We start from the raw sequence: 14,931 nt of genomic DNA on the forward strand, positions 1-14,931 counted from the left end.
CAGGACAGAGTTAGCATGTTCCTAGAAGAAAGCGTACGTGAAACGAGGCCACATACTAACCCTGATGAGCTCCAAGGAAGCCTGTGGCCTTATTAACTCAGAGACCAAAAGTAATCACAAAGGACGGTCTGAAATTAAAACTTAATAACTAAAAGCAGTATCTGGCAAGTAGTCATATCCTAGTCTAGAATCTTCCCTGACGAAAGTCATTCTTTACCTTAATTAAGTCTATTTTCTTTTTTATATCTGCAATAATGTGCCTTTGGAATGTCAAAGTAATTTCCTTTTTTTCACACCCCTCAAAGCACAGATACTGCACCAGAGCAAAGACCACAACTCCCCTCATGGTTATTGAGTTAATTGTTGACTGTTAACTATTCTGTACCCACCTATATAAAAGAAGTATGCGCCTATCATTCTACTTTTTATCTAATCCTAAAAGTTTCCTTGCTTTGCTTTCTCCTGCCACCCTCATTTATCACCAATTGATTTCATGTCACTCACTTACGTCCCCTCTTTTGACTGTAATGTGTAACGCGGGGTGCAGAACTGCCATTCTCTGGAGCATTTCCTCCACCTGTGAGGTTTTGCTTCCTGGCAATCGTTGTCAGTTTGACTCAAATAAATTCATAAAAAATTCTTACAGGTATGGATGTTTCTCACCTTGACAAAAATAAGGGCTGATTTTGGGCACATTCCAGACGATACCTCCTCTAGAGTCATTCTGTAAGCTGACAAGTAATAGCTATAGAGAAAGACATGAAACAACATTTTTCTTGAAAGATGGTAGTGTGTATCTATTAGAAAATTTAAAGAACAAATCAACTATAGCCCAAGCAATAGAAACAGTTGAGGGTGGTGTTGGTGATTTGGAAAATGGCCAACTTGATTGGGGTTTTACTCTAAAAACTAGTGAGACATTGCCCCATTTTAGGGTTTGAAGTGGCATTTTAACCATTATGATAAAGTGTTGTCCAAAATTTTCTGCTTTATCACCTTAGGTTCTCTCAAAACTCCCCAGGACACTTCAGCCAAGGACAAAAGCTCATCAGCTAAGAGAACTCGAGTAACATCTTAAGATAACATAGCTGAAGCACCTAGCCCAGTGCCTGATCTAAATGTGCTGCTATATAAATGTTAGTTCTTTTTTGTTTCCTCAAGAGACATGAAGCTAACAGAACTTTGAGGGGAGTCATTAGTTTGAATTCTGTACAATGGTAAAGGATGCTATAGTTGTGATGACGTAGATTGTTTGGATGGGAAGGTCCTGAGGATCATCTTCAGGGCTAACTCTTCTGTCTTTACCTAGCTTTACTGAGGTGTAATTGACAAATAAAATTGTATATATTTAAGGTGTGTAATGTGATGATTTGATATACATGTACACTGTGGCCAATTAACATATCTATTACCTCACTTAGTTATCATCTCTCTGTGTATGTGGTGAAAACACTTAAGATCTACTCTCTTAGCAAATTTCAAATATACAGTAGTTATCATACTGTATATGAGATCACCAGAACTTATTCACCTGATAACTGAAAGTTTATACCCTTTGACCAACATCTCCCTATTATCCCCATTCCCCGGCTCCAAGCAACCACTCTCTGCTGCTATGAGTTTGATGTTTTAAGATTCTACATAAAAATGAGACCATACAGTATTTGTCTTTCTCTGTCTCCTTTATTTCACTGAGTATAATGTTCTCTATATTTAATGTTCATATATTTAATGTTCTCTATAGTATAATGTTCACCCATATTTTCTCAAATAGCAGGATTTCCTTCTTACAAATAGCTGAATAACATTATATTATATGTTATTATATATTGATGTTTAAACAAACAAAGAACTATCCAGGTAGCATCCTGTGTTCAGTATCATTCCTCTCGTTCTCAGACATCTAGTCATTCATCCTGGATCCTGGACAGTGCTCACTAAACTACACTCCCTGTAGTCAGACAAGACCAAACTAATTCTATAAGCCACTCTTATTAAGAGAGAAACGGTGACTCATATTTTAGAAAGTTTTCTAATAACATGGTTACCCTTGATTAACTAGAGAACTCAGTGAATCAGAATACACTCTTTGGGGCCCAGCATACACTTTGCCTGTAGCTGGAGCTCAGCAAATGTGCATTTATTCACCTAAAGATGCAGGCTGAGACTGAACTACAGAAAGATGGACTGAACCAGGGCAAAGCTTCCTGTCCTCCCTCAGTCCTGTCTGCCTGGAGCTCCCTCAGTCCTGCCTGCCTGGTGCCCCCTCACTGCTTTTCTTCACTGTTCTTGCATGAAAAGAGATCTAGGATGACAGGAAATGTGATGACTCATCTGACAGCAGACTGAGTCCTTTCTATTTCTCCTTTTCATTGGCCTCAGTCTCTGAGATTGGGAACCACTGTGTTACGCTTGTTGTTTTTTACTTTGCAGAAGACACGCGTGGATGGCAGTGGGACTCTGAAGATTTAAAGGTCCGACGCGTGTGGCTGTCTGATAGCTCTTTGTTTCCCACAGCCCTTTGGCTCGAAAAAGAAACCAGAGTGCGTTTTAATCATGCTGACCAGCAAAGGTCAGGGATGCCTTCACTTTGGTTTGTGCCTCTGGTCGTGTATATTGATACCTTTCTTTAAAGGTAGGTTTTGTTTCTGCTTTATCTCACAATCCCTTTTGAGTTACATTTATTTACCCTTCTTTTCTAGTTGTGTTTGACTGAGCAGAGAGATGAGGTGTTCGAAAGGTAAGTATGTAGAGTGTCTGCACAGGAATTACTATTGTTGCAACCGTTAATCTATTTTTTATTGGGTAGGCTTAACATGTCAGATGGGATTTGGGGAGGTGGGATGCAGAGCAGGATAAAACATTGCGAACCCTCTTTTATTTTATTTTCCCAATTAAAATACAGTAATAATAATGATGCAGTTTTCTATCCACCTCTGCCATGGATGGATTCAACTTATTTACTTCTATTTGTATTTAATATTTTTTTTCCAAACTGATTTGTTAACTGATACTATGACTGAAAGTATGAACCCTTCCGTTTTGTAGGCAATCATCTTTGTTTGGGGGAACATGTCATGTTACTCTGCTGAAATGTGCCCTGAGTGTAAGATCATTCATATTAAAAGTTAAGACTTAGATACGGACAGCTGCTGTCTGCCTGGACAAAACCACGGTCAGCTTTACAGGGGACCTGCTCTTCAGAACTCACGGAGGGTTTCTCTAAAGTGTCTCAAAGGGAAAAAAGTGTCTGGGGTGGCGAGATGGGTAATGGAGGGGGTTTTTTAATTGTCTGTTTTATGTAGAAATGTTTCTGCCATTATTAATTCTGATGGCAAGAATGTTGTTTTACATTTAAAATTGTTCTTTCCTATTGAAATTTCAGTGTTTCCAAATGCATTTGTCAAACAACTTTTTTTATTTAATAATATAACATCTGTCCTTTTGCTCATTTTCATCTAGTGAGTTTTTCAGTTTCTTTAATTTTTTTTTCTTTCAGGGTGTAAATCCCTTTGAGAAATTGGTACAATAATATTTCAGGTGTCAAATTTGAATTCTATAAGGGAGGGTCTAGGGGGGTATGAATGAAATGAATTATGCCAAATGAAGGCACGTAAGCTACTTTTAATGCATTCTTAGAAAAATACAGAGAGGTAGGCATTAAACTACTGTCGAAAATTAAGCAACTGAAAATACTATTATCTAAGAACCAATTTTGAATTCTTTAAAAAACAACTTACATATTTTTGCCTTAAAAACTTTGCACTCTCAAAAATCTCCAAAACAATTGAATTTCAAAGTTGATTTTAAAAAGGAGTATGGCTTGTTAAGACCTTAATGAAGTTCCTAGTTATTTCAGTTTGCTTGTGAAGGTTCTCCAGCTAAACACCTTGTGAAGTGAAGAAACAGGTCACTCAGTATTTTAACAGGAAAGGGCAGGACTATTCCTTTAATTCCTGGATCAGTAAGACTGTGAGTTACATTCAGTGACATAAGCAAAAATTGGAGCTAGTATCTATCTCTTTCCCTTTGTGTGCCTTACATTTTTCAAAGTGCTTTTACTAACATGATTTGATTTGATATCGCACTAGTCCTGAGATGTAAACTACTGTTTTTATCTTGGACTCTCCAGTGCCCATATCACCCAGCGATGGAAGCCTCCAGAAACCGCCTGCCAGCATCCTCTCTGCTTCTCTAATTTTCCCCTCTGTTTGGCCATGCAGACTGCGCAGGCTGTGCATCTGAGGAGAGACTCTTCCACAAATTGTTTTCCCATTATAACCAGTTCATCAGGCCTGTGGAAAATGTTTCTGACCCCATCACGGTGTACTTTGAAGTGGCCATCACACAACTGGCCAATGTGGTAAGTGCCTCACATTCACCGCATGTGCCTCAAGGAGCCTTGACTCTGAAGGGGTCAGAGCATTCCCCAAACATTGTTCCTCTTATTGCACATGGTAACTGGGAATTGAAAAAACATGAACGGACAAAAATCTACATGGCTGCTGGCCCTTCGAAGCTGTCCCGTTGGGAGGGAGACACTGCCCCATGGATGCTTTCAGAACCAGTTGATGAAACACAGCAGTGAGGGGGAAGTTGGAGGGAGAATACAGTGGGAGCTAACGTCCTTGCGCCCGCACCGTGCACCAGACGCTGTGCCTGCCCTTGCGGCTTTCTGCTGCATTTTACAGCTGACAGGACAGAAGCCCAGTGAAGGAGCTTTCCCCAGGGTCCCACAATGACAAGTGGTGGACCTGGGATTTGAATCAACCCTGTTTAATTCCAAAGCTCATGCTATTTTTACTATTAAAAAAATTGCTTTAAGACTTCCATGTTATATAAGAAAAAAAAAAAAAAGCATCTTCTTTCTTATAGGGTTTCATCCAGACCTGGAAAAACAAATGGGAATTTGGAGTTTTTATTTTAATTTATTGCTGCCATGTTTGAGGGCAAATAAGACTAGAGTCCTTTTGTTTGACTAATCTTCATGCCCTACTTGCTGGGCCAGGACTTGGTACTCCACCAGAGAGGAGATTTCTGGGCCCCAAGGCACAGGAGGAGTAGATCTGGTTTGAGGCTCAGGATTTGGACCAAATTCCAGGAAGAGGTAGGCTCTGGAAGTAAGGGAAGTTTGAAGCATCTCCAGAGAGGGGAGTTAGGAAGCCTTCCTGAGTCAACAGCACACAGAAGGAGGAAACCGCTTCCATCCTATCTGTCCAGGCCGGTGGATGGGGAAGGAGCCCCCCTTCCTTCTAGACTTCGCCCTGGGTGGGACAGCGGTATCTCTCTGGGCACAACTGGGGAAAGGCTGTAATCACAGATGTGAAGTCAGGGCCCAATGTGTTTCTCTAATCCATACTTCCCTGTGGACTGGGCTGAGCCTGGTCCTCAAACTTTTGGCCCAGTTTGGAAATGTGGATTTACTTGTATAAAAGAAAAAAAAACAAAAAGGTGGTAACTCTAACGTCGATGGACCCACTCATTCCTTTAATAAATTTTCATTTAGTCCCAATTCTGATCCCTCTTCCCTACTTCCGCCCACCCGCCCGCCTCTACCACCAATAGCTTTGTACTGGTCACCTGTTGGGCTGGACGCCATTTGTATGGATTGGGTTCTTATGAATGGAAAACTGAACTGAGTTTCACCTATAGTCTGTGAGGGGTACCACCTCATTGTACAGCATCACTTCCAATCCCTGGTTGATAAGCTCTTTCAGGACATTATTCTGAAGATGGTAGGTGGGAAATTGCTGAATAGAGATTTTGACCTTTGCATTTGGCTGCTACCAGAGAACAAAAAACTACAGCTTAAGCAAAATAAGTTTATTTCTTTCTGACATAACAGAAATCTAAAGGTTAACAGCCCAGGAGATTAACACCAGGTGGCTTCGTGGTGCCAGCGGTTGCCCCACCACGTTCAGTTGCCCAGGTCATGCACTACACAGCTTCGGGGGATGTCAGTCACACGGCCTATGATGCTAAAAGCATAAACCATACATCGTGACACTGGCCAAGGGTTTTCCTATTTTTCTATTTCATCATCCTTAGCATGTAGTTTCTTCCCTCAGTGTTACTTCGTGGTCCAAGATATTAATTCTTCTTTACCTATTTGGTAGAATTCTCCAGGGAAACTCACTGGGACTGCAGATTTCCAAGAGATTTTCAACCATAAATTCTTTTTTTTTTTTTTTGATAGCTATATGCTCTTCAGATTATCTATTTCATCTTCTTTGAATTGGCATTGTCCATGGCTTTTGAGGACCTGGCCTTTCTTTGAAGCTGTAGAATGTATGATTATGTTGAGTAGTGTATTCTCTATTCTTTAAAGTGGCTACAGGATGTGTAATGATACCTCTTATTTTATTCCTGATATTGGTGATTTGTGTCTTCTCTCTTTTTATTTTTGTCAGTCTTGCTAGAGGTTTATTAATTTTGTTGTTTTCCCAGCAAAGAATTACCTTTTGGTTTCATTGATTTTTTTCTATTGTTTTGCATTTCAATTTTATTGATTTCTGCTCTTATCTTTTTTTTCCCTTCATTATGCTTACTTTGGGTTTGTTTTGTGTGAAGAAAGAGAGGGAAACATTGATGTGTGAGAGATACATTGATCAGTTGCCTCTCGCACACCCCCAATTGGGGAACCTGGCCTGCAACCCAGGCATGTGTCCTGACTGGGAATAGAACAAGCAACCTCTCAGCGCTCAATCCATTAAGCCACACCAGCCAGGGCTAATACTATTTTCTCCTCAGTATTGTTTTTGGTTATTTCTCTTATATTTTGTTAAGTTGTATTTTCATTTTATTCATTTCTATGTATTTTTTAAAAGTTTTTTAGACATCTTCTTTGATCCATGGATTATTTAAAAGTGAATTATTTAGTTTTCATGGGTTTAGAGATTTTGCCATGTCTTTTGCTATTGATTTCTACACTTGATCTTAACCAAAAGTCCGAGAAATAATTGCTATTTATTTTTAGTTTGATTCCATCATGGTCAGAAAACACACTGCATGATTTCAGTTATTTTAAGTTTGTTGAGGTTTGAATTATGGCACATGATATGTAAAAAAAAAATGTTCTTTTGAGTAGAGTGTTCTACATATGTCAATTAAATCTTATGGTTGATTATGTTTTCAGATCTTCTATATTTTTGCTAATTTTCTGTCTAGTAGTTCTATTGGTTGCTGAGGATGGGATTGAAGTCTTCTGCTACAATTTGGGATTTGTCTGTTTCTTCTTTCAGCTCTATCAGTTTTCATTTCATATATTTTGAGACTCTGTTGTTTGATGTGTGTACAGTTGAGATCATCATATCGTCTTGGTGGGCTAATCCTTTCACCATTATGTAATGTCCTTTTTCGTGTTTAGTGATTTTTTTTCTTCTTCAGAAGAAATGCTTCAGCTTATTTTGTCAAGTGTTAATATAGCCATTATTATTGATGTGTTGAAAGCTATCTTTTCTCACGTGAGGCACCAGAAGTTCCTGTAGACCATATTCATTGTTGTCACTGAGCCATGGTGAGCCCTAGGGATGGAAGGCTCTGTGATGCAGTAGAGCCAAGATGCACAATCACTAATTCCCTTCTAGAAGGTTCTAGGTCCTCTGTTTCTGTCTCGGTCCCCAAGCTGGCCTTAGAGCACTAGAGATTTCCAAATGTAAATGGGTTTGCTGCTGTACAGAATGACCTTGGACACAGTTTTCTGGGAGGATGATCTTTTGCTGTAGGAGTATGTCTACTGTCCTCTCCTCAACTCCAGCCACAGGGATCTAGGACAAAGCTCCTGTCCAGTGCCTTTGATGTCCTGGCATATCTGAAGTGAAAAAGGCCTTGTAAAGTGTAGCACACCTGGACTTTCTGATTTGAGTCTCTGCTGCTCTAGAAGCTAATTTATTTGAAATTGTAACTCAGTTCTTCAATGCAGGTGGGGTATCATCTCATTTGTTTTCTCAAGAAAGAGATACAGGGTAATGGTCCCAGGAATGTGGAGTGGTATTGTGGGTCCCTGGCCTCCTCTGGCTGGGTTGTCTGATGACAGTGCCCGTAGCCATTGGCATGGTCTGGAATTGGGTGTAGAACAGGAACTTGCCAGACCAAGTCCTGATTCATAAAGTTGGCTACCAGCTCTGAGGGTGTCCATACCAATAACGCTTCACCAGCCCGTGGAAGGGTAAATGGGGAGACAGGGACAATGTCAGGACACTATTAATGTCTGATTTCAATTCTCTGTACTAATATACAGAGAGGACCAATCTTTGGAAGATGCTTATGACAGGTTACATCTGAGACTTTTGTGGACTGCAGAGCTAGTCCGTGTTTTGACTGACAGCCAATAGATTTATTGACATGACCTCTGCTGAAATCTGTAGGTCACAAGGTGACCCTCTTATGAGCAGATGGCACAAACCTTAGGTTTGGGTAATTGTAAAACCATGGACTGCTTGTCTAATGAATAGTCCATTCCTTTGCTTTCCCTGACCAATAAGAAACCATGAATGTAACTCCTTTCATGGACCTTCTAAAATCCTGAGGCTTGACCATGACTTGACACAAGCCCAGGTGTAGAAGGAAGCCTGACAAGGTCTCCAGGTAGAATTTTCCAAGGGGAGTTGGGGAACTGCAGAGCAGATCAGTGAACTAGAGCAGGCTGGTAGCTGAGTTTGATGTGCCATGGGAAGCAAGGTTGGTAAGTTTGGGGAACCTACTGGGTCACCATCAATAAACCTCAGTTGTTGTGTTGTAAGGCTGCTGAAGGCCCTGGATGTATCTTCATTAGCCTTCCCACCAAGAGTTGATAGCTCGTTATGAACACATTATACTTGGAATATAATAAGACCGGAATACTTTTTTTCTAGATAACTCCTTGTCTCTCTTCAGATCATTTAGGTACCTGCTTAAACCACTTCCTCAGAGAAGCCGTCTTAGTTTGTCCTGTCTCAAACAGATGTGTGTGCATGTGTGTGCATGCATGTGTGTGTCTGCACACACACATCACTCCATCCCTCTTTATTCTTCTTCATAGCACCTATCACTGTCTTACATTGTATTATATATCCATTATTGATTTTCTGTCTCCCCAACTAGCAACTAAGACACATGAAAGTAAGGATTCCTTTTCCATCTTGTTTATCGCTATAGTCACAACATTTATAGAGCACATAGTGGGTACTCAATGAATATTTGTGAAATGAATGACAAGCAGTCAGCAATGACTTGGGTGGGGGTGGGGAGGTGCTGTGGGGGGTGGCAGGTTCCAGCAGGAAAACTGCATGGTGGGCTAAGGCTGACAGTTCAAGGGGCAATTGGGCTCAGGACGCAGAGCCTGGAGAAGGCTGTGGCACTGTTGAGGAAGGGAATTTTTCAGGAAATGGAGAAGAGATCATACAAACAGTGAACCAGGTTCAGATATCTAACGCCATCTGTGGTACTTCACCTCCCTCCTTCCCACACTCTCTCTTCTCTCACGTCTTTTGTTCCCTGGACTCAGAAAGCTTTATGGGCTGCAATGATCAGAAAGGCTTCACAGAAGTGGTGAGGCTTAAATCACACATTTGAAAGACAGTTTTTAAACCACATTTTCTTTCAAAGTCAACAGGGTTGAGACCAGATATGGGATATATTCCTGGCTGCTTTTTATAAGTTGCCTTTTCAGTCCTCTTTGTCTCCCTCTATTAGCACAAATAACTCAGATTTGGCTCTTTTTAGTCATAATTCTTATTCTAAGATCCACCTCTATTAGCAATACATTTTAGGCTAAAAATGTTGTTTCTTCTTCCTAGGATGAAGTAAACCAGATCATGGAAACCAATCTGTGGCTACGTCATGTATGTGTCTACATCACATGTCCTCTTGGACCTGTGTAACCTGTGTGTCAGCCTAACAATGCCTAATGGATAAAATCTTCTAATAGTCCTTCTTTCCATCTCCAGCTTATGATAGAGCATAAGACATTATCCATCTCGAAAGCCTGAAATTCAGCTCTGGTAACAACTGGCTTGGTGCAAGCCTCACAGGTGCAGAAGCCTAGTGACAAAGTCCTCTTAGACATAGAAACTCTGTCCTTTCTGGTTTCTGCTCTCAAATCTTATATTTTCCTCTGTAACTTGAGCTTCAGAGCCAGGGGTTTGCCCACTCTTTGATCCTGCTGAACGAAGCCTGGAGAAGTCACTAGCTGAGCATGAGAACATGTGGGTTTGAGTCCCACCAGCTGGTTTTGTGTTAAATCATTTTGCCTTTCTTCTTGTCTGAACATATTACTTAGATTTTGTAACAAACATGTCATTGCACACTTGACCAACCTTTTTAATATTAGAAATGAGTTGCTACTCCAATGTGAATATAATACACGGAACATGGAAGTTGAGCTTATAACATTGGCCAGCTAATGAATGAATACTCAGTAGATAATTCTCTAATATGTATTAGATAATTTATGTTTTCTAAAATCAACTAAAAGCTACCTATTCCCCTATTCCCTGTGGATTTAATCTCCCAACTTTTGATAGAACCCTATGTACTCTTCAATTAAGAACTTAATTTTTCAAAAAAAAAACAAAACTAACATTGGAAGAAATTTGTAAAGAAATTTTCTAAAAGCTGACTATTTCCTTTAGATCTGGAATGATTATAAATTGCGCTGGGACCCAGTGGAGTTTGGTGGCATCGAGACCCTTCGTGTTCCTGCAGATAAGATCTGGAAGCCTGACATTGTTCTCTATAACAAGTACGGGAGCCTGACAGCAGTAGTCTCTATCCAAAGTTGCCTTTGGAGCAAACTGACCCATTGCAAAGATGTTACTAATGGTGTCCGATTTACCTTGCAGTGCTGTGGGCGACTTCCAAGTTGAAGGCAAGACAAAAGCTCTTCTTAAATACGATGGCACCATAACCTGGACTCCACCAGCCATTTTTAAGAGTTCCTGTCCTATGGATATCACTTTTTTCCCTTTCGATCATCAAAATTGTTCCCTGAAATTTGGTTCCTGGACATATGACAAAGCTAAAATTGATCTTCTAATCATTGGATCTACAGTGGATATGAATGATTTTTGGGAAAACAGTGAATGGGAAATTGTTGATGCTTCGGGCTATAAGCATGACATAAAATACAACTGTTGTGAAGAGATATACACAGATATAACCTATTCTTTTTACATTAGAAGGTTGCCCATGTTTTACACCATCAATCTGATTATTCCCTGTCTCCTTATTTCATTTCTAACTGTGTTGGTCTTCTACCTTCCTTCTGACTGTGGTGAAAAAGTGACACTTTGCATTTCAGTCCTGCTTTCTCTGACTGTGTTTTTGCTGGTCATCACAGAAACCATCCCGTCCACATCTCTTGTGATCCCACTGGTGGGTGAGTACCTACTGTTCACCATGATCTTTGTCACATTGTCCATCGTGGTGACTGTGTTTGTGTTAAACATACACTATCGCACGCCGACAACACACACCATGCCCAAGTGGGTGAAGACGGTTTTTCTCCAGCTGTTACCCCAGATCCTGATGATGAGGAGGCCTCTGGACAAGACGAGGAAGACAAGTGCTGAGAAAAACCCCAAAAGCATTTCCAGTAGGCCCACCAAAGTCAAGTTTGAGCATCACAGAGAACCCAAACTTCTTAAAGAATGCTGCCACTGCCATAAATCCCATCAGCTTGCCACAAGCAAGAGAAGGTTAAGTCATCAGCCTTTACAATGGGTGACAGAAAATTCGGAGCACTCACCTGAAGTCGAAGATGTAATCAATAGTGTTCAATTCATAGCAGAAAACATGAAGAACCAAAATGAAACAAAGGAGGTAAGTGCATGTCTCCTCTAGCCTGTCCGCCTGAAGGGGCCTAGAGGCACTTTATAGACATGGTCAGATCTTCAGAGTAAGTTACATTTACAGGGAGGCCAGAAAGCATCACTCTGAGATCCAGGTCTGTGATTATGCAGTTGTGGCTGGGCCGACCTGGGGTCAGGTAGCCCCAGAGCAAATCTCCACCTCCAGCAATGTTAACTATGAAATCTTGTTAACATAAGCATCAGGGCCACCTTGGTTAAGAAAACCAAGAGCTCCTACACAAAAAACAGTGGCAGACAGAGGGGTGGAGATGGGAAAGCTACCTCAGAGGGGGAGAAGAAATGACTGCAGAGCAGCTTGCAATCTGAGGGCAGTGGGAGGAAGGCGGAGTGAGTCCCCTGAGTCTCTGATCCTGCGTAGTCTACCTCAGGGGCTGTAGGTGCTGACAGAACGAGCCTTGGCGATATTTTTAGCATTAACATATTCTGCTCCTGCTGCCCAGAGTCTAACCATAGCAGCATGAACCTCCTCCATCCTCCAAAGAGAGAGCCCCAGAAAATCAAACCAACTTTTCATCCATAAGGACGACTAGCTGAGGGCATCTGAAAATTCATGCCAGGTGTCTGGTTTTGACCTCATACTGCAGTTAGCAGCATCGTATCTCCTAGTGGAAGGATATCTCAAGACCTAAAATTTGCCATGTTGGTACAGAGGAAGTCACAATGACTGCATGTCATTCGGGGGGTGGGGGCCGGGGAGGGTGGTGCATCACAGGACAAGTGAGCCCAGAATTCCTCTTCAAGGTGACACGTTCATAAAATCTAAGGGAGACTTGCTGTTGACTTAATCACAACCAGGTAGGGCTCTGAAGACAAGCAAGGAGACTTTGGCAAAAGTTAGGAGGTCAAAAACAGCAAGGACTTGAGAAATGCAATGATCTCCATAACCAGCATAACCTTGAGGTCTAGAGGGCTGCCCGTTCCCAATAAGGGAGCCTTTGGTCATGCTGCATGTCCTACACTCCCTGCCTCAAACCTATTTCCTAGACTTGCCAAGTGGTAAGGTATCTACTGGTGTCAATGACAGGAACTGCACTTTTTGAGCAGCTATTTCTTGGCTGTTCTTCTTGTGGTCAGGAAAGGTCCTTTTGTGACCCGCCCCTCCACCCCTAGAATCCTGGCTTACTGGGGTCTTCTGCACACTCTGTAGCTGGCTGCATGAGGCTCTAACGGGGCGCCTGTATCTGCCCTCCTCACACAAAACAAAAGCTCTTCCATGTACTTACTCCGAAAATCTGACTATGTCTATAAAACACCGGGAACATCTTCTTTGAACAGGAAGCTTATTGATGAAACAGAGCACATTTCCCATAGTTGTGATTTTTAAAAATTGATTTGACTTTTTGTTTGGCTTTCAGGTAGAAGATGACTGGAAATATGTGGCCATGGTGGTGGACAGAGTATTTCTTTGGATATTCATAATTGTCTGTGTGTTTGGAACTGCAGGGCTATTTCTACAGCCACTACTGGGGAACACAGGAAAATCTTAAGGATGTTATCTTTTGAAATTTACAGATGCTGTATTTGTTCTGTGTTCCCTACCATAAGGGGAAGGATATAAATCTTCCTATCTAAGTCTCCCACCTACCAAAGCTGATGGCTAGATGGAAAGAGAGGACTTGATTGCAGTTGGGGAGCCCGGATGCCCTCCTTTGTAGCACAGAGAAATACTTGAAATTTGCTGCAATGCTGGAGCCCAGAGGGGTAGCACCCACAGGCTTCTCTTGTCTGGACACGTTCAGTTTCCAGGGACGTGATGAACCACAATACAGTGAACCATGTAATCAACAGCAAGCCTCACTTAAAGGGGATTCTGTTGTCCCTCCAGTTTATGCTGCTGATCAGTAGAATGACACATGCCAGATGTGGAAGTCTGGAACATGGGCCTTGCTGACGTTTGCAATGCTCATGAACTCTTGGAGGTCAGCTTTCTTGTGCACGTCTGTGATGTAGCTCACACACCAGAATTTAATACATTAATTAGCAAAAAACAATAGCAGGTAGTCAGAGTTGATCTCAGCTGGCTGTATTTAATCAGCATTTACCTGGCAAGAAACGTGTGGTTACCCAGCACTGTGCTAGGCATCGCAAAGATAGCAAAAATGGGTTGTCCTCAAGCAATCGCTGCTTTTTAGGAAAAGTCATTAACACAAAGATCTCCAGGACCACGTGTCACCTAGGGAATGTAACTAGAACGATCAAGGCAGGAGAACATCGTGCGGCGTGGCCAGGCAAACCCAACACAACCTTCGTTGTCCTTTCTCGTCAACAGTTTCCATTTGTTTATTGTAGCTGAGATTGAAAATAAAATGATTTCTTCTCTCAGAAATTATGGCTTTGTACCTTTTGGAGCAATTCCTTTTCTGAGAGGGAATTCTGTTTTATTCTACTCAAATTTACTGTCTTCTTATTTGTTGTATGAATAGTATCCTAACAATTTAAAGGTGTAATTTAAAGCAGAAAAAAATAAATAAATCAGCCCTAGCAAAGGAACTACTTTTATTTTTGCCTTTTCCCTTGTAGTCCTTGCCTATATGCACATATAATTTTTTACACTTCAGTTATACCTTGCGATCTTGTATTTTCTAATTTCCCGAAACATCATATTAGCAACGTTTCTCCCTGATGTTACACAGTCTTGAAGTATAATTTTTAAGATTGCATAAGCTCTGTCATGTTGATTTACCATGACGGCTGTTACCCCATGTAAATTCTTCCCTGTCTATGTCGCACTGGAGCCTAAGGCACTGTGTGGCGCACCAGGCAGAGATCTTGAATTTGAGTTATTCTGTTTTGAAGTGGTTTTACTCCCTCACATATTTGTGATTGAACTCCCTATATTTTATCTTTCTATCTTTACATTGGGTTGGTTGTTACCTGATACACTGTTTTTTTACTATGAATCCATTTCAACATTAAATTTTACTTTCAAAAAGTTTGAATAGTGGTAAAATACACATAGCATAAACTTACTATCTTACCTATTTTTAAGTGCAAAGGTCAGTAGTGCTAAACACACTCACATTATTGCACAACCGTCACCACCGTTCATCCACAGAACTCTCATCGCACAAATCTCAGACTG

General features: G+C 41.1%; 1 protein-coding gene across 2 annotated transcripts; it reads left to right on the forward strand.

Moving 5' to 3' along the window:
• The first annotated feature begins 2,556 nt into the window (after positions 1–2,556).
• Positions 2,557–13,336, forward strand: CHRNA6 (cholinergic receptor nicotinic alpha 6 subunit). 2 transcript variants are annotated; one of them, XM_054565782.1, is made up of 6 exons: positions 2,557–2,635; positions 4,224–4,363; positions 9,777–9,821; positions 10,611–10,720; positions 10,821–11,799; positions 13,205–13,336. In XM_054565782.1, exons 1-6 carry the CDS (start codon positions 2,557–2,559, stop codon positions 13,334–13,336), a joined length of 1,485 nt encoding a protein of 494 aa, XP_054421757.1. The 2 variants fall into 2 exon arrangements, with proteins under 2 accessions (XP_054421757.1, XP_054421758.1); XM_054565783.1 differs by lacking the exon at positions 9,777–9,821.
• The last annotated feature ends 1,595 nt before the right edge of the window (positions 13,337–14,931 follow it).

The sequence above is a fragment of the Pteronotus mesoamericanus genome, unplaced genomic scaffold (assembly GCF_021234165.1).
Source record: "Pteronotus mesoamericanus isolate MK-2021 breed Mesoamerican mustached bat unplaced genomic scaffold, CSHL_Meso_final contig_169, whole genome shotgun sequence".
In the NCBI taxonomy this organism is placed as follows: Eukaryota; Metazoa; Chordata; class Mammalia; order Chiroptera; family Mormoopidae; genus Pteronotus; species Pteronotus mesoamericanus.